The 22,875-nt window shown below is 36.0% G+C and overlaps 1 protein-coding gene across 1 annotated transcript; it reads right to left on the minus strand.

The window, feature by feature from the left end:
- Positions 1–3,282: 3,282 nt before the first annotated feature.
- On the minus strand, positions 3,283–22,789 carry LOC108339278 (protein disulfide isomerase-like 5-4). The gene is made up of 11 exons (XM_017576417.2): positions 22,591–22,789; positions 21,843–21,918; positions 21,555–21,643; positions 18,583–18,640; positions 18,294–18,466; positions 18,133–18,190; positions 17,872–17,912; positions 17,636–17,710; positions 4,357–4,413; positions 3,685–3,751; positions 3,283–3,600 (listed from the first exon to the last, which is right to left on the minus strand). Exons 1-11 carry the CDS (start codon positions 22,629–22,631, stop codon positions 3,538–3,540), a joined length of 798 nt encoding a protein of 265 aa, XP_017431906.2. The 5' UTR covers positions 22,632–22,789; the 3' UTR covers positions 3,283–3,537.
- Positions 22,790–22,875: the final 86 nt, after the last annotated feature.

The raw sequence follows: 22,875 nt of genomic DNA on the forward strand, positions 1-22,875 counted from the left end.
AATACATGAGCATCACATTGATTTTGATTGAATTAAAGTATCTGCACATCTTGACTGAGATCTTTATGCTGAATTGATAAAAGTGATTTCTTGTCTTGAAGAAAAAAAAAGTTTTTGAAAAAGGTTTGTAGTGATTGTTCTGAAAAGCTAAGTTACAATTTGTTTTGCTTGAGGATAAGCAAAGTTCTAAGTTTGGGGTTGTGTTAAACAACATCCATTCATCTTTGTGTTACTCTACTATTGATCAATTTGCATTCATATTTTATTTTCTGGTTTTGCATCTCAAACCAATGATCTCGTTTATTTTAAGTCTTAATTAATTAAGTTATCACACGACTGTTTAGTGCCGAGAGTCCTCTGGGACACGATACTTGGTCTTACCATTTTATATTACTTGTGCGATTCGATACACTTGCCGATCCATCAACAGGTTTTTGGTTTCGTTTCTGGAGATTAAAAATATTGTCAACACTTGTCCAATACTAGGGCTTTATCTACATCCCGAAGATCACAACAACTTTAATCCCTTCTTTCCTTTCCAATCTACGCAGATTTCCTCCTCTCCCACGTGCAGCCTCTTCTCTTCCAATAGAACGTCTCTCTCTCTCTTTCTCTCTCTTCTCACGTTAGTTTTAGATTTTTCTAAAGCTCTGTTTCTTTCTTCTATCTCTTTCTATTAATAAAATCTATTTTAGATTATATCTCTTATCTTTCCCCAACTAATTTTTAAAATCACAACAACTCAATCCTCTAAAAGATTCGCATAATCTCCCTTAAAAATTTAGTTTATAATATAACTTTGCATGCTTATCCTTTCTACCCCTCCTACTTTAATTTCTATACCTAATTAATAAAGGTAAAAAGAACCCTTTTGCCCTAGGCAAAAATACAAATAAAACTAAAGTTTCCCTTAAGCTTTCTCCTTAGGAATTGAAGTCATAATCATCCAATCCTAGAAAATTATCTACCAACAAGCCAACACATCACATTGGTAATATCACACACATACCACAATCCAACTATCTACCAACATGTGTTGTACTTTATTAAAATAAAATAAAAGAAATAACATAACAATTATATTATAACGAAGATGTACACACAAGAACACCAATTACCAGACAAAAACACCAAAGTCTCAAGACTACTTTATTTCTAATTTCTATATTTTTCATAGGTCTTACAATTATATTATAACGAAGATGTACACACAAGAACACCAATTACCAAACAAAAACACCAAAGTCTCAAGACTACTTTATTTCTAATTTCTATATTTTTCATAGGTCTTACAAGTCAACCCTAGTCAATGTTCAAGACTTGTCAGCTTGGGTCAAAGGTCGTGCCAAGTCACTTAGGATCAAAGGTCCAAGCATGTCTATCTAGGTCAAAGGTTAAGCCCAATCAACTGAAGTCAAAGGGTCGACCCCAACTGACTTGAGCGAAAGGTTGAGTTGAGTCGGCTTGATGGAAGATTAAGTCTAGTTGACCTGACCCAAGGGTTGAGATAAGTCGGCCTTGATAGAAAGTCAATCTAAGTCGAGACTAGACAACCATGGTTGAAGTTTAAGATGATTTGGCACTGGTTGAAGGTCAAGTTTAGTAGGCCCAGACCGACAGTTAAGTTGAGTACGTTTGGGCCAAAAGTAGAGCAAGGGCACCGGAGACAAAGGTCCAACTTAGTCGACCCAAATCAAAGTGTCAAGCTAAGTTTACTCAGGTAGAAGATCAAGTTGAGTTGGTAAAATAGAAAGTAGACACAAGTCGCTCCTGACTATAAATAGAGATAAGATCGACTTTGGTCGAAGGTCAACACAAGTCGGTCTAGATTTATAGTCAAGCTGAGTCAACTTAGACTTAATATTAAGACAATTCTCCTAAAACTAAAGGTCGGTCTAGACTTATAGTCAAGCCGAGTCAACTTAGACTTAATATTAAGACAACTCACCTGAAACTAAAGGTCGATCCAAGTTGACTTTTGGAACTTGTGGACCTTTTTCATCATGACTAATAAGAAATTTCACACATTACGAAATTTAAATTTTCTTCCTTTTTAATTAATTTCAAATTCTTTTATTTTAATTATTTAAAATATCTTTTTCAAATTTTACAATTTCAATTTTATTTTAATTTTTTCGTCTATCATTTTATATAAAATAATTTTAAAATTTCTAAATAAATGAATTATTCTCTTAAGTTTCCTTGTACAAATGATATCTTTCTGTTCTTAACATTTGGTGGAAATGTAGTTTTTCTAGGAGGTAATTTTAGACAATTTTATCAATAGTTCACATAGATTCAAAGCAAGCTACTGTAGACTAAGTTAATTCTTCGTATATCTGGACATGCTAAGAACACAAGACTTAACAATAACAAGTCATTTAATAAATGTATTTTAAAATTTGGATATGGTTTTACAATAGATTCAATATAAGGTGAGATAGATTAAAAAATACCTTAATATTCTCATTTCAAATTATGAATATGCTTTAATTATTTTTTTTATTATTTTCGTTATTCTTATATATATATACATATATATATATATATATATATATATATATATATATATATATATATATATATCAACAAGTAAAACTTTCAATTACATAAATTTAAATTGACACTAGCTAGTACCATGTTAGACGTAAAACACATTGAGGTAAAATGATTATAAATCAAAACAGAATAATGAGATTATATATACTTTACTAACAAAGATAATTATAATTTGAATAATATACATATACAGAAATAATAGATATCTCCATTCCATACATGAATATTTGAATATTAAAATTTTATCTTTGTTACTACAGTATTTTTCGTTCTTTTGAGTTTGTTTTTCTTCTATTTTAGAAGTGAGATCTTTCATATACTTGTAACACTCCTATTTATAGCAGAAATCATCATGATTGCATTTATTTCACTTTGTACTCTAATTTTATTAATTGAATTAAAATTTTGATGGTTAGTGTTAGTCTGTTACTGCTAATAGCAATGTGTGTGAGAATACAGAGTTATGGTAGAGGGAATGAGCGTATGAATTTGAAAGTGAAGAAACTGTATTTCATTAAAAAACTTAAGTGAGAATGGTACAGTCTGGTATATATACAAAAGGCAAAGTGGAATTGGTCAAATTTACATGACCGTTATTACAGTTGCAATTTAAACTACTCAACAGTTAGTTTGTAAGAGATAATAAAAGGATAAGTCATCTAAGAAATTGTAAAATCGTAATTTGGCATGAAAGGTTATTAATAAAGTAGAAGAAAAAGAATGTATACAAACTTATCTCTTGCATTAAATTCGTCATGCCATAAATAGTACAAAGGAAAAAAGAGTCCTTTTATTTACTTCTTATATGAGCAAAGAAAGACTTTCGAAAGTTTTGTATCCATTGGTTTGAGTTTTAGTATAACTTTCCTTCAAATACTTCTACAAATTAAACCTATATTATTCAGACGATTATTTCAACGTGTGCTTCATGCAAGCTTTATTTAATCAACGTAGTTCGCCTTTTCATATTAGAATCTTTTATGCAGCGTTTGTCCATGAAACCTGGATTGGAAGGGATGCTGCAACTAAATTCTCCATAAACTGCACGAAGAAAGTGATAACATTATATAAAACATTAATCAACTGATTCAAAGTATGTTTATTTAAAATAAATATAGCATGAACCTGGACAAGGCTTTCAGTATCACGATCTCCATAATAGGACTCGTGAACACGTTGCCCATCTTCATTTCTGAAATTGGAAAAGCATCACCAAATTAGATTTAATGAATAAAATCCAAAACTTTAGAACTTTAATAATTGACCAGTATGGTACACAGAAGCAAGGATGTGTGAAATATCATAAAGATATGACAAAATGAATTGAAAGACCTCTAAATACAACATTATAAAGAAATCCTTGAAATTTGATCAAGTTTCTACTAAATTTCTAACTTCCACACTTCTAAAACAATTTCATATCACCAACCCATCATAAACCCTCAATTTGGATAAAATAATAATAATAGAAAATAGATAGGGTGATACAATTTGCCGAATTTTAAAAGTGGTGTCTTGAGAAAATTTAATAGAACCACAAATTAAGTATATAATACCTTGAAAAGGATATGCAGATGCCACAAGAGCAAGTGTTCATTATTGCCAAAAAAGAAAAAGTGAAGAATACCAAAAAGGTATGACCTATAACTGAGGTTTGTGCAGGGGTAACAATGATATTATTGCAAATAACATGAGTCAATAATCATAACTAACATGTAACATATGGAGTAAATAGAGGAAGAAATTGTTCATCAAACACTGGTTGACCAATTGATTTTTCCCTAATGGATTTATTACCTTACATCACTTCCTTTACGAAAGACTAGAATAGATGGATACCCTTGTATGCGATGCCTGGAAAATAGTGATGAGATACAAATGAATGACAAAATAAGTATCAGTGGAGAATAACAAGTGTCAATAAAAATGTCAGCAAACCAAGGCAGAAAACCATAAATTATACTGAAGAAAAAAAAGTTCCATGCTCAGCGTAGCAAATAAGGCAGAAATTGTTTGATGTTTATCTTCTACAATCTTGTGCTAACAAAGCCTAGCCTATGAAATTGTTTGTGAAATGCATATTCTGGTATGTCCAGTTTCTGATATAAACACGTATTTTATTATCAACTGTTTCAACTTGAATCAGTACTCCTGGAAGACAATTATTTGAAGAGACGCTAATGAAACGGTAAAACTTGGTTTGGAAGAGGTCGAAACAGTGTCTTCGATTTTGTATAGAATGAAAATTATTGCTGAAGTTCACATTTCCTTGCTGCGTGGGAATTTTATGAAACATCTATTCATCAAGTTGCTTTAGTATCTTTTAGGACCAAAAGGGCTTGCATTTTTTCCTCTTTGGTAACCTCTTTCAAGCATAAATACAGCTCCAACGTATTTGTCCAACCATATTCTCCTCCCCTACTAAGATGTAATGCAAATTCTGAACAATATAGAAAACCTAAGATAGGAGGTAAACAATCAATAACATTCTACATAGATAAAAATCTATAACATTTTCCATAAGTTGTGCTTAGAATTTTCTAAAATAATCATGTAGGTGAAAAGGGGTCTATATAAATACCCATTACACTAACATTTGAAACATACAACTTCAAAATATACTTCTTCCAACTATAACTTTCACATTGTACTATCTCCACATTTTACTTATCCCATCAATTATTCCTTTCACAACTTTAAAATACATACAATAGTACCATAACTATATTTGGTCATCTACTGGGCATAGAAAAAACTATCTTATTACTTCTAAAACCTTCCCTTTATACTTCCAACAAAGAGAGTTTTTCTCTTAACCCATGACTTCTAACAATGTTCATTTTTCTTTTGTCCCCTTGCTAGTTTTTACCTGTGAAAAATTTGACTTTTGGAAACTCAAACTAAACATGAGGGATATTGTTCAATCTGGTTATACAAAACCAGATGATACTATCACTTGTCTGAGGAGGATCAAAAAAAGTTAGAAGATTTTGAATAAAAATGATGGCCAAGCATTATTTGTTCTTCAACAAGCTATGGGAGAAACTATCGCTAGGAAGGATCATGGATGCAGAAACTGCAAAAAAAAGGCATGGGAGATTTTGGAAGAAGAATTTGAAGGGAATGAACAGGTACGCACCGTCAAACTACACTATCTAAGAAGAGAATTTAAGCCCATTATAGAATGAAGGAATATGAGACCATTAAAAAATACAAGAACAAAAGAAATAGTTAACACAATGAAAGTATATGGATAAGAAATAGAGGAAACAAGAGTGGTAGAAACAAATTCTTATCACTCTCATAGAAAAATATGATTCCATAATAGTTTCCATAGAAACTTCCTCATATCCATCTTCTCTATTGATAAATAACTTGTTGGTATCCTCGGAGCACACCAAGTAAGATTAAACAGTCGTGCTGATATAAATTCAGTTGAAAATACATTCCAATCAAACCTCAAATTGCAATCCAATATTAAAAGAAGATGGAGAAAAGAAAAGTGTTGGAGAATATTCTTGAAGCAAAGATTCTATAAATTTATCTGGAAACAAGAAAGATAAAATATCCTCCTTGTGGCATTTGCATAAGTCACGTCATTGCAATAAACCTAGTCACATCGAGAAGTCGTAATAAAAATAAGCATCAAACAAACTTTGCTAGAGAACATAATGAGGAGTAACATTTATTCTATTCTAATCAAGAATATGCTAGTAGAGAAGGCAACTAGTACTTGAATAGTGGATGTAACAATCAAATGACCAAAGATCAAAGCATCTTCAAAGACATTGATAAATCTATCAATGTCAAAGTGCAATGGGGAAACAACACCAAAGTAGAGTGTCAAGGCAAAGGAATTGTCATGGCGAAGAAAAAAAAAGTTAAGAAATTCATTAAGGACGTTTTACTAGTGCTCAATCTTAAAGAAAATCTTTTAAGTATTGGCTAAATGATGGATAATGGATATTGTTTTCACTTTGAGAAAGATACATGCAAAATTTATGACAGTAGAAGGTTAGAAGTTGACCAAGTAAAGATGGAGAAGAGAATAGAAGCTTTTTCATAAGCTTCAAACCTAGAACTAATATTTCCATGAAGGTAGAAGTTGATGACTCATGGCTTTGGCATAGGAGATTTGGTCACTTCAACACACATACCTTAAAGCTTCTATGTCCAAAAAATCATGATGAGAGATCTTCCATGCTTAAAAGAGAATAATGAATCATGCGAAAGATGTCTCCTCGACAAACAACACTGATTACCATTCTCATCAAGCAAAGCATGGCGAGCAAAAGATTTATTGGAGTTGATCCATACTGATGTTTGTGAACCGATGAGGACGCCTTAACATCACAACAACAAGTATTTCATCCTCTTCATTGATAACTTCTCTAGAATGACATGAATCTATTTCTTAAAGGCTAAGTCAAAAGTCTTTGGAATATTCAAGAAATTCAAGGCTCTTGTTGAGAAGCAAAGTGGAAAACAAATAAAAGTACTTAGAAGTGATCGTGGAAAGGATTACACATCTCGTGAGTTTGAAATTTTTTTTGAAGATGAAGAGCGACAACTGACAATTGCATATACTCCACAACAAAATGGTGTGTCAGAGTGAAAGAACTGCACAATCATGAAGATGGCGAGATCAATGATGAAATAGAAAGGACTACCAAATACATTCTATGTTGAAGCAGTCTACACTACAGTCTACCTACTCAACATATGTCCTACTAAGGCAATTCAGGGCAAGACTCCGATTGAAGCTTGGAGCAGGAAGAACCCATCAGCTAAAAATCTAAGAGTATTTGGATTTGTTTGTTATATTGATGTTCCATACCAAAAGAGACAGAAACTAGAAGATAGGATTGTAAAGGTAACTTCTTGTGATACAACACACAATCCAAAGGCTACAGAGTCTATGTTAGGTTCTTGAGTATGAAACCTAATTAACCACGATCACAGTAGGCAGAAAAGATAATGAAAGAATGAATTTCTCTTATTAATGGTAATATAATTCTGTAAACAAAGGATAGTTGGGAGTATAACCTCCCTCACAAAAAAAGGATAGTTGGGAGTATAACCTCCCTCATAGGACTATAGTCGCCTGTTAACAAAGCCGAATTAGCACTTCTCAGATCAGGCTAGGCCTCTCCAGCTCCGCTGGGCGCCGGGGCCCTGGATGCGCTAGCGATCGGCACATAGGGGGTGGTTGCCCGGGTTTCTCGGTCAATAATCAAAAGCATAACCCTAACACTACAATCTAGCTCTATTTATATTAAATATTTCCCTAGAATATAGCTCTATTTACTATAAATATAATATTTTCCTAGAATATAGCTCTATTTACTATAATTATTTCCCGCCCATCTTATACTGAGTATTTCCCTAGGATATAACTCTATTTACTATAGTTATTACTAAATATTTCCCGCCCATCCTAACTGTTACAACAGTTAGGATAGTAACTCTTCAATTGATTGACTCCAGTTCTTCACCTCTTTCCACCGTTCGGCTTGAGCCCTCACCGCCTTCAGCCGTTCGGCTTGATTCCTCACCGCCTTCCATCGTTCGGCTTGACCTCTCCCCACCTTCCACCGTTCGGTGCCCTTCTTCTCCCTCACCGCCTTTCACCCTTCGGCTTGACCTCTCGTCGCCTTCCACCATTCGGTGCCCTTCTTCTTTTCCCTTACCGCCTTCCACCGTTTGCCTCGACCTCTGCCCATCTTCCATATCGTTCGGTGCCCTTCTTCTTCTCTCATATACTTTCTTCTCTCGTATACCATCCAACACCTAACAACATCTATTACCTTATATCCTATCATTACACCTCGCTGCAGAACAACCTTGTCCTCAAGGTTGGAACCGGGAAGCTTGATCTCATTGCTCCTCTTCATCCTCGTGTTATCATATGAAGGGAACCCCACTAGCTACAACCCTCCAATTCAGGTTTTGAGGCTTGGGTGGTGGCAATTCCTCCTTAGTGACTCCCAATATTCCTGGATTCTATTAGCTTCTTGCATTCTGGTCACCTCTTTTCCAGAATCGTAAGCCTTGAGATAACGGTCTTCAATGTCTTTGAATGCTTCACGTCGCTTTCTCGCTTCTGCCGATGAATCAAAAACTGCAAGCCCCTTTTTCTATTGGCTGGCCCACCTCCTCACAGAATCCATTGTTCTCTCCAGGGCATTGATTCTTCCATCTGCCCTTCCTTCCAAATCCTTCATTCTTTCTTCCCTCACGCTTCTCTCCACACGATCCAACACTCCTTTCCTAAGGACATCCAGTAGTCCTTTCTCATTTGGATCTGGCAGTACTAGCCCGTTCGGTTCCGAAAGTTTTCTCACCTTTGGTTCCGACCGTCCTCTCCCGTTTGGCTCGGGAAGTTCTCTCTCGTTAGGTTCCGGCCGTCCTCTCACATTCGGCTCCAACAGTCTTCCACCATTTGGTTCCAACAGTCCTCTCATGTTCAGATCTGGCACTCCTCTCCCATTCGGGGCTTGGACGTATTCTTCTGCGGTCCCTGACTGCTTACTGGCCGCAACCGTTTCAAAGATGGTACCCCATTCCGTTTTCCAAACCGCACTACCACTGCCCCCTTCAGACCTTTCCAAGAACGATTCTTGGCCTTTTCCTTCCAGGCTCTGAATTAGTAGCCAACGTTCCCCTCCATATTGATCTCAGCTAGGCGCACCTTTTCCTCCTCTGTCACACCTTGCCACTCGAAGAACTTCTCTGCCTTAGAGATCCACCCCAACGGATCAAACCCTTCAGAAACGGGTAAATCTACTCTTTTCCTCCAAGTTGGTTGCTCCTCCTGGCGTCCACCCTCTCTTCCTCCAATGTCTTCCTCTTGCCTCCTTTTGTTTTCATTAACCGAAGCTTGACTATCGTCCAAATGTTGGTCGTCCCGGTTGTGGCCTCGACCACCCAATATCCTCATGATTTCTTGCAAATCTTGGCGCATTGCTGTAGACTCTAGGTGTATTGCTGCAGAATCTTGTCGCAACGCCAATGTCTCAGCCTTCATTCCATCAACCACAATTTCCATCGTTTCTAGCCTCCCCTGCACAATGTTCAATTTTCCATCCATTCTTCCCTCCATCACGCCTTTCACTCCTCTCAACAGGATCCGACAGTTCCCGCCTTACTGATCCGACAGGTCGGACCAATTGTTAGGTTGCTGAGTAGGTAACCTAATTAACCACGATCACAGTAGGCAGAAAAGATAATGAAAGAATGAATTTTTCCTAATAATGGTAATAAAATTTTGTAAACAAAGGATAGATGGGAGCATAACCTCCCTCACAAGACTGTAGCCACCGGTTAACTAACTCAATAATCAAAAGCATAACCATAACACAATCTAGTTCTATTTATATTAAATATTTCCCTAGAATATAGCTCTATTTACTATAAATATTATACTGAATATTTTCCTAGAATATAGCTTTATTTACTATAATTATTACTAAATATTTCCCGCCCATCCTAACTGCTACAACAGTTAGGATAATAATTATTCAATCGATCGGCTCCAGTTCTTCACCTCTTTCCACCATTCGGCTCGAGCCCTCACTACCTTCAGTTGTTCAGCCTGATTCCTCACCGCCTTCCAATGTTCGGCTTGACCTCTCCCTGCCTTCCATCGTCGGTGCCCTTCTTCTTCTCCTTCACCGCCTTCCACCGTTCGGCTTGACCTCTCGCCACCTTCCACCGTTCGGTGCCCTTCTTCTTCTCCCTCACCGCCTTCCACCATTCGGTTCGACCTCTCCCCGTCTTCCACTGTTTGGTTCCCTTCTTCTTCTCTCATATACCTTTCAACCCCTTAAAACATCTATTACCTTATATCCTATCAGTCTACAATCTTCAGGGAAAGAAGCTAACTATCAATAGAGACATTGAAGTGGATGAAAGCACTACTTGGATTTAGGAAGAAGAACAAAGTCAGAGGAAGACAATATAAATATTCAACAATCAACCAACCACAATCCAAGAAAATAACAATGAAGACATCATTGTAACTCCAGATTCTCAAACAACTACAACTTCAATTCAAGATCAAGAAGAATCATGACTTGAATCCACTCCGAGATGAGTTAGATCATTGGAATACATATATGAATGTGGCAACTTGGTCATACTAGAGTTTGCAAGTTTTGAAGAGGCGGTAAAACAAGAAGAATGGGTCAAGGCAATGAAGGAAGATATAAAGATAATAGAGAAAACTTACACATGGGAGCTAACAGATTGTCCAAAAGATAAAGATATCATCAGAGTTAAACGGGTCTTCAAGACAAAATTAAACCTCGATGGTAGCATCCAAAAACACAAGGCAAGGTTGGTAGCTAAGGGTTATTCACAACAACCAGGAGTAGACTACAATGAGACATTTGCTCCAATCGCATGACTAGACACAGTAAGATCTTTAATAGCACCTACGGCACAAAAAGGATGGAACATGTACCAATTAGACATCAAGTCTACATTTGTCAATGGTGTCCTTGAAGAAGAGATCTATGTAGAGCAACCACTAGGATTTGTAATTAAAGGCTAAGAAGGAAAAGTGTTGAGATTGAAAAAAGATCTATATGGCCTAAAACAAGCACCTTGTGCATGGTACAATAGAATCGACAAATATTTCACTAATCAAGGATTCAAGAGGAGCAAGAAAGAGCCTACACTATACATCAAGACCCAAGGTCAACATACTCTCTTACTCTCTTTATAAGTAGATGATCTTATTTACAATGGAACCAACACATAGATGTTGATGGAGTTTAAAGAAGATATGATAAAGACCTTTGAGATTATTGATCTAGGCTATTTCCTCAATATAAAGATAAGTCAAAGAAATGATAAGAAATATATGGAAGATTTACTAAAGAAATTCAAGATGAACGAGTGCAAACCTGTAAGCACACCGCTACTGACAAATAAGAAACTACAAAAGGAGGATGACACACCAGAAGTTGATGCATCTTAATACAAGAGTCTAGTTGGAAGTCTGCTCTATTTGACAACTACGGAACCATACATCATGTTCGCTACAAGTATTTTATCAAGATTCATGCAAAACCCAAGTCAAATAGATCTTGGCATAGGAAAAAGAATTCTAAGATATCTACAAGGAACAAAAAAGTACATATTGTTAGGGTATAAGGTGGGAGGTAATGAGAAGGAGAAGAAAGGTAGGAGGGAAGTGAGGCCGAACGATATTGATTGTAAAGGCCGAACGGTGGAAGGCATGGAGAGGTTAGGCTGAACGGTGGACAAAAGGGGAAGTGAGGCCAAACGGTATTGACCGTAAAGGCCGAACGGTGGAAGGCATGGAGAGGTTAGGCCGAACGGTGGAAGGCATGGAGAGGTTAGGCCGAACGGTGGACAACGGGGAACAACCAGGCCGAACAGTGGGAAGTAGAGAGAATATTCAGTATAAGATAATTAGAGTAAATAAATATAGTATAAGTTAATTAGAGTAAATAAATATATATTCAGGGAAATATTCAATATAAGATATTTATAATTAAGGATATATGCTAGGATAATATATGGGGAGATATTTATATTAAATATAGGGATATTTATATTAAATGCAAATATATTCTAGGGAAATATTTAATAAGAGATGTGCGGGAAATAATTAGTATAAATAAAGTTAGAGTCTAGGGTTAAAGGGATGCTTTTGATTATTGAGTTTTGTGAGAGACATTATTGTTTTGTGAGGGAGGTTATGCTCTCAAAGTAATTGAAAGAGGCTATGCTCCCAATTATTGTTTACCCTTGTTTATTCAGATATTACCATCAATAAAAGAGATTCATTCAACCATTATCATTCATTCTTTAGATTTATTGCCTATTGTGTTTGTGGATCGTTACGTATCGACCTTAGGTACGTAACACATATGGTATAAATCAATAAGCAATCGAAGGTTTCTTGGTTATACCGATAATGATTGGGCAGGGTTGGTAAATAACATGAAGAGCAAGCTTAGGCTATGCTTTCTAACTTGGATTAGGAATATTCTTTTAGGTGTCAAAGAAGCAAGGCACAAACAATCAATAATTAAAGCATAATACATGGTTGTTGCTAAAGCAACAAGTGAAGCTATATATGGTTTCGAAAGATACTTAAGATACAGGAGAAAACAAAGTGGCCTTACTACAATTAAATATGATAATAAATCAACTATTGCAATGACGAAAAATCCAGTGCATCACAATAAAACAAAACATATAGAATTAAATATCATTTCATCAGGGAAACAGAGATAAATATGAAGATTTGACTCGAGTACTACCAAATAGAAGACCAAATTGCAGATATTTTTATAAAGGCGTTACCAAGACAAATGTTTGAACTACAATACACTATGCTTGGAGTCACTGAATTTGCATTAAGGAAGAGTATTAAGATGTAAAGAAAATTCTAGAACAAAGTAAAAAAAGCCTAAGGTAGGAGCTAAAAACTAAAAAAACATTCTACGTAAGGAAAAATCTAGAACATTTTATATAAGTTGTGGCTAGCATTTTCTAGGATAATCATGTGGGTGAAATGAGATGTACACTAGCATTTGATTTAAGACACGTAACTACAAAATATACTTGTTCCAACTACTACTTTCACATTCTACTATCTCCATATTTTACTTATCCTATCAACGATTCCTTTCACAACTTCAAAATACTTATATCCTCCTACAAAATCAAAAATATAAAGTTTGGTTTCCACCTTTCTTCCCCTTGCCTTGTGAAGATTCTTTCTTCCACCCCGGATAAGATATCCATTGTTTTCTTGCCCCATGATATTTTTTTCCACACAATTGTGAGACCTTTCATAAAATCTCCCAATCTTTGTAAAACGCTCATGTTGTTTATTCTCAACTTTCTCTTTGTCATGAACAACTTCTTGCAACATCCGTTCTAATCCTTCCATTCTTGATTCCATCCTTGTATTCACCATAACCCTCAAAACACACCATAGTTCCAAGATCATTGGTATGATACCAATTGATATTGGAATAAGAAAGAATTAAAGAACTTGAATTGAAGAATTAAAGAACTTGTACCAATGTAGAAGGGGATAGAGTATACAAAAAAAAGTTATTCTAGAGGATCCCATTCTCCAACTACCACTCTTGGGATTGTTTAGAGAGGAGTCTCATTAGGAATAAGTACCATGAGGGCAAAAAACAACAAAAGAAAAATGGGAAACTCTTCAATAAGAGTTCAAAGAAGATTCAAAGGTGAGAACAATTAAACTTCAATCTTGTAAGAGAGATTCAAAGATGAAGAAAAAGGAAAGTTTGAAAGTATACTTCAATAGATTGTCTAAATTGGTGAATCAAATGAAGTTTAATGGAGATACAATCAATCAATGAAGAATTGTTAATAAAATTCTTATTAGTTTGACATAATAATTTGACCCTATAGTGATTTCCATAGAAGAAACTAAGGACTTATCAACCATGATTAGTCAGGTATTGATGGAGTCGCTTAGATCTTGTGACCATAAATTGTTAAATCACAATGAAAAGTGATTTGAAAGCATGTTTCAATCCAAACTTATTGTATTATCTCAAATTGGTGAATCAACAAATAATGGTAAGTCTTCTAGAGGTAGCAAATTTGGAAGAGAAAAGGAAATACGTAAGAAGAACAATCATGAAGAAAAAGATTGTTGGAACATAGGCAAGCCACAATATTATAATTGAAAAGGTTTGGCTATGAGCAAAAGGATTGTCACTTTGACAATCAACACTACATGTCATTAGATAAAGTAGAAAATGGTGAAGGGAACTCGATCTTTACTTGTCAAAGACAACTCGAGCATAAAAATATATGGTATTTGGATGGCAGCTACAACAATCATATAATGGAAGACTGAGAAGATTTTCTTAACATGGATTCTGCATTTGTCTGAAAAGTTAAATTACACAACGGAGAGTGTCTCAAGTAGGAGGCAGAAACAAAAATGGATTTACAAAAAAGGAAAGAGGTTGGTGATTCATGGTATGTGTAAAAAAAACTAGATGAAAATGTTAGATAAACTTAAATCTAATGGGTTTATTAGTAATTTTATTTGAGTCATAGTTTATTTGGTGCATGATTACCATGTTACCGTTTTTAGTTATTGTTGCAATGTGCTTTGATTGATTTTGTTATTATGATTTCACTATGTCATTATTATTGATTTTTTGCTCTAAAATCATTAGGGTTTATTTATCTCCATTCTTGTGACTATTTAAGGCCTATGGTATTCATAAATGAAATACACAAAATTACCGAGTTCAATTATATAATGTGTATGTCGTCTTTCTATTTTACAAATTGGCATCAGAGCTTTATATCCTGAGTGTCCAATTGAGAGAAAAGAAGAGAGAGTGAAACACTATGTTTAAGTTCTTGTAAGGAAGAGAGGTAAGTAAGATGGCAAATCTTGTGAACGGTATGTCTTTGCCACAATTGTCAAAGAAAGCCAATTTTTGATAATTGAAGCTTCAGTGAAGGCTCTTCTAGGATGCCAAGATGTATGGGATGTAGTGGAGAATGGATACCAAGAACCCTCAGAGGATTAAGAGAAGACGGTGGCCAAGATTGCTGCATTGAAAAATATGCGAGTAAAAGACAAACTGGCTTTGTACCTATTATACATAGCGATGGATGAAGCAGGCTTTTAGAATATAGCAAAAGCTGCATCTTCAAAAGAAGCGTGGGAGATCCTGGATATTGCATATAGAGGGGACAATCATGTTAAACAAGTGCGGCTTTAACCTCTCAGGAGGAGTTTGAAAATTTGAAAATGGAGGACAACGAAAGGATAACTAAGTATATAACTCAGGTAGAAAAGGTGGTCAACCAACTTGATAGGATCCAATGCCAACCAATCGGGTTGCATAGAAAATTTTGAGATCATTGATTCCAAAAATACAATTTGTGCCATTGAGGAGTCAAAGGACCTGTCAACACTCTCAATTGAAGAGCTTGCCAAGTCGCTTGAGCTGCACGAATAATGAAAAAGGAAGAACTATCAACCATTTGATCAAGCATTGCAAGCACAGCTTAACGTGAATGGAGGAACTCGGAACACTCTAGGTTGAGGTCCTGAAGCACGTTATAGAGGTGATTTTAAGGACGACAACGAAAAGCAAACCGATCTACAGAATTGGCGTGGCCGAGGACAAGGAAAAGGTCGAGGAGGTCGATCGAGAGTGAAGTGTTTTAAGTTTGGTAAGCATGGCCACTATGCAAATGAGTGCAAATCGACAAAATGTTACAATTATGGTAAGGTCAGCCGCGTTCTGAAGTTTTGCTGAGTTAAGACAAAGGGGGAGAAAAATCTCCTTATTGAAGAAGAAGAGGAAGATATAGGAATTGTTTTGATGGCAAAGAGCTCGAACTCCGAGTTGCCGAATTGGAAGTCAGACGTTGAGTAGACAAGCTGTAGAGCAGAAGTCAAGCTGTGTCTGTGTTTTGTGATGGTGTGGAGATCAAGTGTGCAGGCTAGCAAGGAGAACTCAACAATACTGAGTGATGTAGTGAGCATGGCAAGGCCCATGGAGAGCGCAATTTTGTGTGTGCAGAGCTCGACAATGGCCATGAAGACCTCAGAAGTTTTGGTAGAGAGCTTAGTGAAGATGAAGAACTCTGTAAAGATGTTGGAGGTCATGATGATGAGAGTGGCGAACCTGTAGATAGAAAGGGCAAGGATAAAGCATGATAAAATATTGGAGTTCGAGGAGCAACAAGTGAGGCAATCGAAAATGATGGTGAAAATGATACAAGAAGCCGTGGAGAAGAAACTAAAAGAAAAAGACGAGGAGATACAGTGTCTAAGGAAACTCAATTGGATGCTTCAAGAAAGGGTGAAGAATCTCTGCTTGAAGAACTAGATATGGAAGGAGTTGGAAAAGAATAACTTGGAACAGGAGCTTGCCAACGTTAGCAAGGAGAGCCACCATCATAACAAAGTCACAGTTGACAAATCGATTTTTAAAAGAGATAAAGATGACTGAGAGAAGATGGTTGAGAGGCCGACCAAGGTCATTGAGAGGTCGGCCAATGTTGTTGAGAGATTGCTCAAGGGCACTAAGAGGTCGACCAAGGTTAGGAACGAGTTGGCCGAGGTTACTAAGAAGTCAAACAAATCAAAGAACAAGTTGGCTAAAGTAAAGAAAAGGCCAATTATGTTGGTCAAGGTCAAGAAGAGGTCAACCATGTTGGCCAAGGCGAAGAAGAGGTCAGCCATAATTAAAAACAAGTTGGCAAAATCATTGGAGAGGTCAGTCAAGGTGAAAGACAACATGACCAACGTGAAGAAAATGAAGAATCCAACTCTTAATGGAAGAAACAAACCTGATGTGGGATAATGGACATGAAAAGCTGGAGTACAATATTGAAGGATGGAAAAACTTATGTTTATGAGAGAGTTTTGTTGAAATAAACTTAAATTTAAGAAGTTTATTAGTAATTTTATTTGAGTCACAGTTTATTCGGTATATAATTATTATGTTATTGTTTTTAATTACTGTCCCAAAGCAGATTGATTTTGTTATTATTATTTGGTTATGTCATTAATGAATACCATAGACCTTAAATAGTAGCAAGTTTGTGTGTTTCCTTCTATTTTACATAAAATATGTTGGGTATTGAACAATGAGTTATTCTTATTTATAATCAAGAAGAAGAGATACAGTAATAAGGGATAAAATCAATAATTAATAATGAGAAATGTTCGCTAAGATATTTCCCTATAATCAAATATCATATTTCTCTATTTAATATAATCAAATCATTTCTTTCCGTGAATGCTCTGTTCCTTCTTTTCCTTTCCCCACTCAAGTTCATCAAAAGCATAGCCTTTATAGTTCTTTAATCAAATCTAAGAACGTTATTGCATCCCTAAACTGACTGCAACCTTGTGACTTGGCAACATTGTCTATATGTAGATGATTCAAAACGCCAAATTTCATTAAGTAATGGATTTAAATATTGAAAAAAAAAACAAAACATGTCAACTTTAGGTAAGAAGCACAATCTTTTGGGGGAAACAGAAAAGTAAAGAAACTAGCAATCATACCTCCTGCATAAATCTGCCTCTAGAGTGCAATCCACCTTTGCCAAAATAATGCGCCCATCGATTTGTGGGTCATACCTATTATAGTTAATTCAAATTTATCAAACACATATCGGACATTGAATTAGTGAGGTTATGATAAAAAAATAAGTCTAAATCTACAAAGGAGAGGGGAAAAGCTATCTTCTAAAATGTAATTTCAAGAAGTGTGAGAAACAATGAATCAATTAATAAAGGACCTGTGCTTCATAATTTTAGCTGTTTTCTCCCAAGCAGGGTTCTGAAAGAAACCAGTAGAAGATAAATTCATGTAAAGTTTAAAATCTATTAATCCACCAAAAATGTTAAAATTTATAATAAAAAAAAATTATTAGCTGATGAAGAGATAAATTATTTAGGAAACAACAAAGACAGGTGCCAATCTTATTTCCTGATGAACAGATACAGAATTATGATAAAAAAAAATTATTACCATACAGAATTATGATAAAAATTATTACCAAACGCTGAGACCAGTAACACCAAGGTACATAGAAATTTACAACTGTAATTGGGAACCTGCATAAGTATTATGAAACATAGAGTAAATAATACATTTTGAAAGGAACTTGGCTAAAACAAGGAAAATTCAAATGACATATTCTCAGAAGTGGCCACTTACTGATTAACATAATTATCAAAATTAAGTGTTGTGAGTGAAAATGAACCTTCATCAGATTCTCCATCTACTTCATCATCATGCTTTACAGCATTTGTAACTGTACCTGAACGAAACTCAGTGCCAGCCGGTCTTGAATTTGAATCAAGAACTGTTTTTTCTATATTGATCCTTTCCTGAAAACAAGAGGTAAAGTATTAAGCAGAAGACCTAAAACATCAAAGAATGGGATGAAGTATCATATCATTAGGAAGCATAAAATTAATAAGAAAATGGAGTAACAGAGACTTACTGTTTCCATCACGTCACTCACATCATTTGATGCAAACCCATATGAGACTTCAAGAAAACTACAAAAATACGTTGAAGCAATAAGCCAACAACAACAGAGAAAGAAGAAGATAAAGTTTACAAATAGGCATTAAATTGACTGAACGTACTGAATATAATACTATCACTTGCTATGGTGTCCAAATGAGTTGGGGAGGACTAGAAGCTTTTAGAAAAACTTAGGAACTGTGAGAGATGAAGGCATTCTTCACATTGACCTCATGTCAATTTCACAAGCCATCATTGTTAGCAAGGGAAATAATGAGAGTTGAATGTGTGTTATCGAAGGAAGAAAAGTCTATATATAGTCCACCCTACGGTGTTGAAGATGTGTTGCTAGTCAAAGCCATGTTAACGTTGAGTTTGAGTTATGTTGAGGCCACCACTAGTACATTTAAAGGAAATGGCACCGGTTAAATTTGCTGATAGGCACCGGTTTCTGAACCGAGGCATATTCAGACGAGGTAAAAAGTGATAAACTTTATGCCTCGGTTCTGGAACGAGACAAAAAATGGTACGATTCGGCCTCGGTTATCAGAACCGAGATTGTTCTTCTCCTTCTACTGCCTCGGTTGGAGGCTAAACCGAGGCAGTAGGGTCTTTTTTTTTATTTTTTTTTTCGTTATGCATTATCAGTAGGGTCTTTTTGAACAAGGAGAGAACTCGATTAAGCAAAACCCTCACCCCTTTTGTAGATCTGAACACATTAGCTTGCTTTGAAAATGATGGCAAATTAACACAGGAATTTAATTTTGGTGCCTCGAGCAAATTAACACAGGAAAATTAACACAGGCAACATCAGATCTGACCCTAATTTTACCCCAATCTCAGATTCAAAGAAGCAAGTAAAACAAAATCTCATATTCGAAAAACCCTAATCTGACCCTAATTTTACCCCAATCTGACCCTAATCTCAGATTCGCACCACCACCATCAACATCAGAAAAACCCTAATCTGACCACCACCACCACCACTATCACCGCCACCACCATTGTCGCACCACCACCGCTTGCTCTTCCCTCCAGAGGCGACGCACTCACAGGAGATTTTGGAGATCGAGAGAGCGACGGAGCGAGCCAGCGAGAGAGTGACGGAGCGAGACCGAGGGGAGAGAGGCGAGAGCGACGGAGCGACGGAGCGAGAGAGCGACGGAGCGACGGAGCGAGAGAGCGAGGGGAGGCGAGAGCGAGGGAGGCGAGGGGAGGCGAGAGCGAGGGAGGCGAGGGGAGGCGAGAGCGAGGGAGGCGATACCGAGGGAGGCGAGACCGAGGGGAAGGAGGCGAGAGTGAGGGGAGGGAGGCGAGAGTGAGGGGAGGGAGGCGAGAGTGAGGGAGGCGAGAGTGAGGGGAGGGAGGCGCGAGAGCGAGGGAGGCGAGAGTGAGGGTAGGTTTTCGTTCAAATTGGGGAAAATATTTGGGGAAATAAGAGAGTTATATGCCTCGGTCCTTCTGGCCTGAGGCAGTAGAGGCTGATACGCCTCGGTCCTTCCTACCAACCGATGCAGTATACCCCTTTTTGGCACCCGTTTTTCTTAACCGCGTCAGAAACCGTTTCAGAAACCACTAATTAGGCACCGGTTGCTTTCACAACCGAAGTAGTAACCCTTTTTGGCACCGGTCAAGTCTGAACCGAGGCCTATAAGGTCTCGTTAATTACAAAATTGCCACCGTGTCTGAATAGACAGCGGTTTGGTGTAAACCGAGGTCTATTGTGCGAGTTTAAAAGCACATTTTGTACTAGTGCACGTTGAGTTAGGTAGAGTTGAGCTCATATAGAGTCAAGTTAAGCCAAAGTGGGTTGAATCAAGTCAAATAATGTTAGGTCGAGTTAGATCCACTTTGAACTTACTTGATGTTGGATCAAGTTCATATTAAGCCATATTTGATCAAGACAAGAATGTCAACCAATGTTAGATAATCTCATGTTGGGTCTACCCAGCGAAGAGTGTTGGGTTGCACACCTACCTTCCAATTAAGTTATAAATAATAAGAGAAATGTATTTTTTATTTAAAATATTTTAGAGATTAGTAAATCATGGATTATGAACTCAGATATGTCCTTTTATACTATACCTTCCTTAGAACTATGATCTAACTATGTTTTCGAAAAGTTTTATCTTGTACAAGAAAAATCTCTTAATATTGTGAAAAATAGGGTTTTTTTTTACATAGATTCTTTGGTTGTATAAACAAGGAATACCTATGAGAAATAAAGGAAGTGTCTTTATTTGTGTATGTTATTAAAAATATTAATACTCTCTTGTGAGGAAAATTATTGATGCATGTTATTAAAATTATTGATAATATCTTATGTGATTATTATTGTTATTTTTCTATTGTGTTGTTTCTGATAGATTCTTCCAAGAGCAATTTTTTGTTGTTGTATTGTTTCTGAAATCACGTGGCACTCTCTCTCCTTTGCATCTAAGCTTCTATTACCTTATATATCTGTTATGCATATTGTAAAATAAATATTTAAAATTCTACATACATTCATTGAAAATTAAATTACTTTATCAAAACAAACAAAGATTTTAAAATGTAAGAATTTTAAACTGCTCATTAAAAAATTTAAAAACGAAAATAATTAAATAAAAAAATTAAATTTCCATGCATTTTAAATTCCTTAGAATATTTTAATGCTCTATCTGAGAGCTACCGAAGTGAATTTCAAGATTATGGTGAAACTACAAAGCGTTTTGATTCAAGAATTAATCAATAGACACAGCAAACAAGGTATCGAACCCTAACCAGCCTTAATTTCGAAATAGAAGTAGATTGACTCATTCCTTGTAATAGGACAAGTTCATACCAAGACTCAACCAAACCACAAACCCACCAATAAATACATAATATCAAACAATAGTTAAGACATGAGCATTCATCTTAGAAAAGCATCCCTATTCAACAACAAATGCCTAGATATTGTTCTACCTTTTATTGAAATTACGTAAATAGTAATGATCAGAGCTCTTGTAAACAATCACAGATGTGGAGGCGCTAACAGCCAAATAACATGGTTCCTGAAACAAGGATGCAAGACAAATATCAAAATGAAATTTGAACAACCAATTCAAACTTAGAAATTTGACGAAACTAAATACAAGATGTTGAAAATTAGAGTTCTCCTAAAGCAGTGTAGGACCTAACATCAGTCTAAATTACAATTCTTTGTTCAACAATTCACAAGTCATAAACATGATGGAAGTTTCAGCCACTGACCATTCCAAACAATAACATCATGGAGAGAACTGCCACTATGGATAATCGCGCCTCAGTCAAACCTCCCAGGATTTTTCTGTTGACAACACAAGTAAACAACAAACACATAACAAGATCATTCCTGATTTAAAAAAAAAAAAAAAGCAAACAAAGGAAACCTACGTTCCCAAATTACTCGTAAAATTTACATCGCAAGTGTTAAAATCCATAACCACAAAACTAGTAAAAAAATTTACGCCGAAATACTTCCAACCACACAAGAAGACTCGAATCTAGGCAATGGACGAGTTCTTTGTCAGAGTCTGGAATTTCAGTAGTTATAACTAAACTAGTTAGCTGTTGACAGCTAACTACTTGTGATCTAACTCTACAAATAGATAGTGTGAAAATGATTGAAAAGCTCTATTGGTTTTGATAGACACAAGTGATTCTTCTTTTTTCTCGATATCAAGAAAGGCTCGAGATTCTTTCTAATATAGAACTTCTAGTAATTTGAGATTCTTCGAGTTATTTAGCTCGTAGTATCTTGTGTTCTGTTCGATACTTATCCCTCTTCTTGCACACTGACACAGAAAAATATCAGTATCAGTGTTTTCTTACGGTGTGGACTTCGGTTTGAATGAACCGCTATACAAAGAGCTTAACAGTGAGCACAGCAAATTCCAACTCTGTAACAGAAAACAAGGATTCTGCTTCTGCACATTCGCTAGTCAATTGAAATAGAAAGGAAGAAAGGAGAGATTCCAACCTGTAAAGATCACCGGATTTGGGCTCAGTTGCAGAAATCATGATGGCGAAAAAGGTAGAATGAGAGAAACAAAAGCCCCCGAAACAGAAAGCGCAAAAGCTATAGATTGTATATAAGGAGAACAAAAGTCTCCGAAACACATAAGCGCCATAGCTATAGATTGTACCGAAGCAGCTGGCCTTTCCCTATGGCTTATTCGTCCCCGTCTCTCTCACTCTTGTGACTAACGAAAAAATTGAATATATTAAAAAAAAAGTGGAAATTTAATTACAAATTAGATGGGGA

Source organism: Vigna angularis, chromosome 5 (assembly GCF_016808095.1).
Source record: "Vigna angularis cultivar LongXiaoDou No.4 chromosome 5, ASM1680809v1, whole genome shotgun sequence".
Taxonomy (NCBI): domain Eukaryota; kingdom Viridiplantae; phylum Streptophyta; class Magnoliopsida; order Fabales; family Fabaceae; genus Vigna; species Vigna angularis.

What these genes read in the sequence shown, in the direction of transcription:
- LOC108339278 (XM_017576417.2), bottom strand. Translation starts at nt 22,631, where the DNA reads ATGATTTCTGCAACTGAGCCCAAATCCGGTGATCTTTACAG. An exon ending in TGATGTTATTGTTTGGAATG is followed by an intron (nt 21,644 to 21,842) that starts GTCAGTGGCTGA and finishes TCCTTGTTTCAG; the next exon opens with GAACCATGTTATTTGGCTGT. An exon ending in GCTAAAATTATGAAGCACAG is followed by an intron (nt 17,711 to 17,871) that starts GTCCTTTATTAA and finishes TAACTATAATAG; the next exon opens with GTATGACCCACAAATCGATG.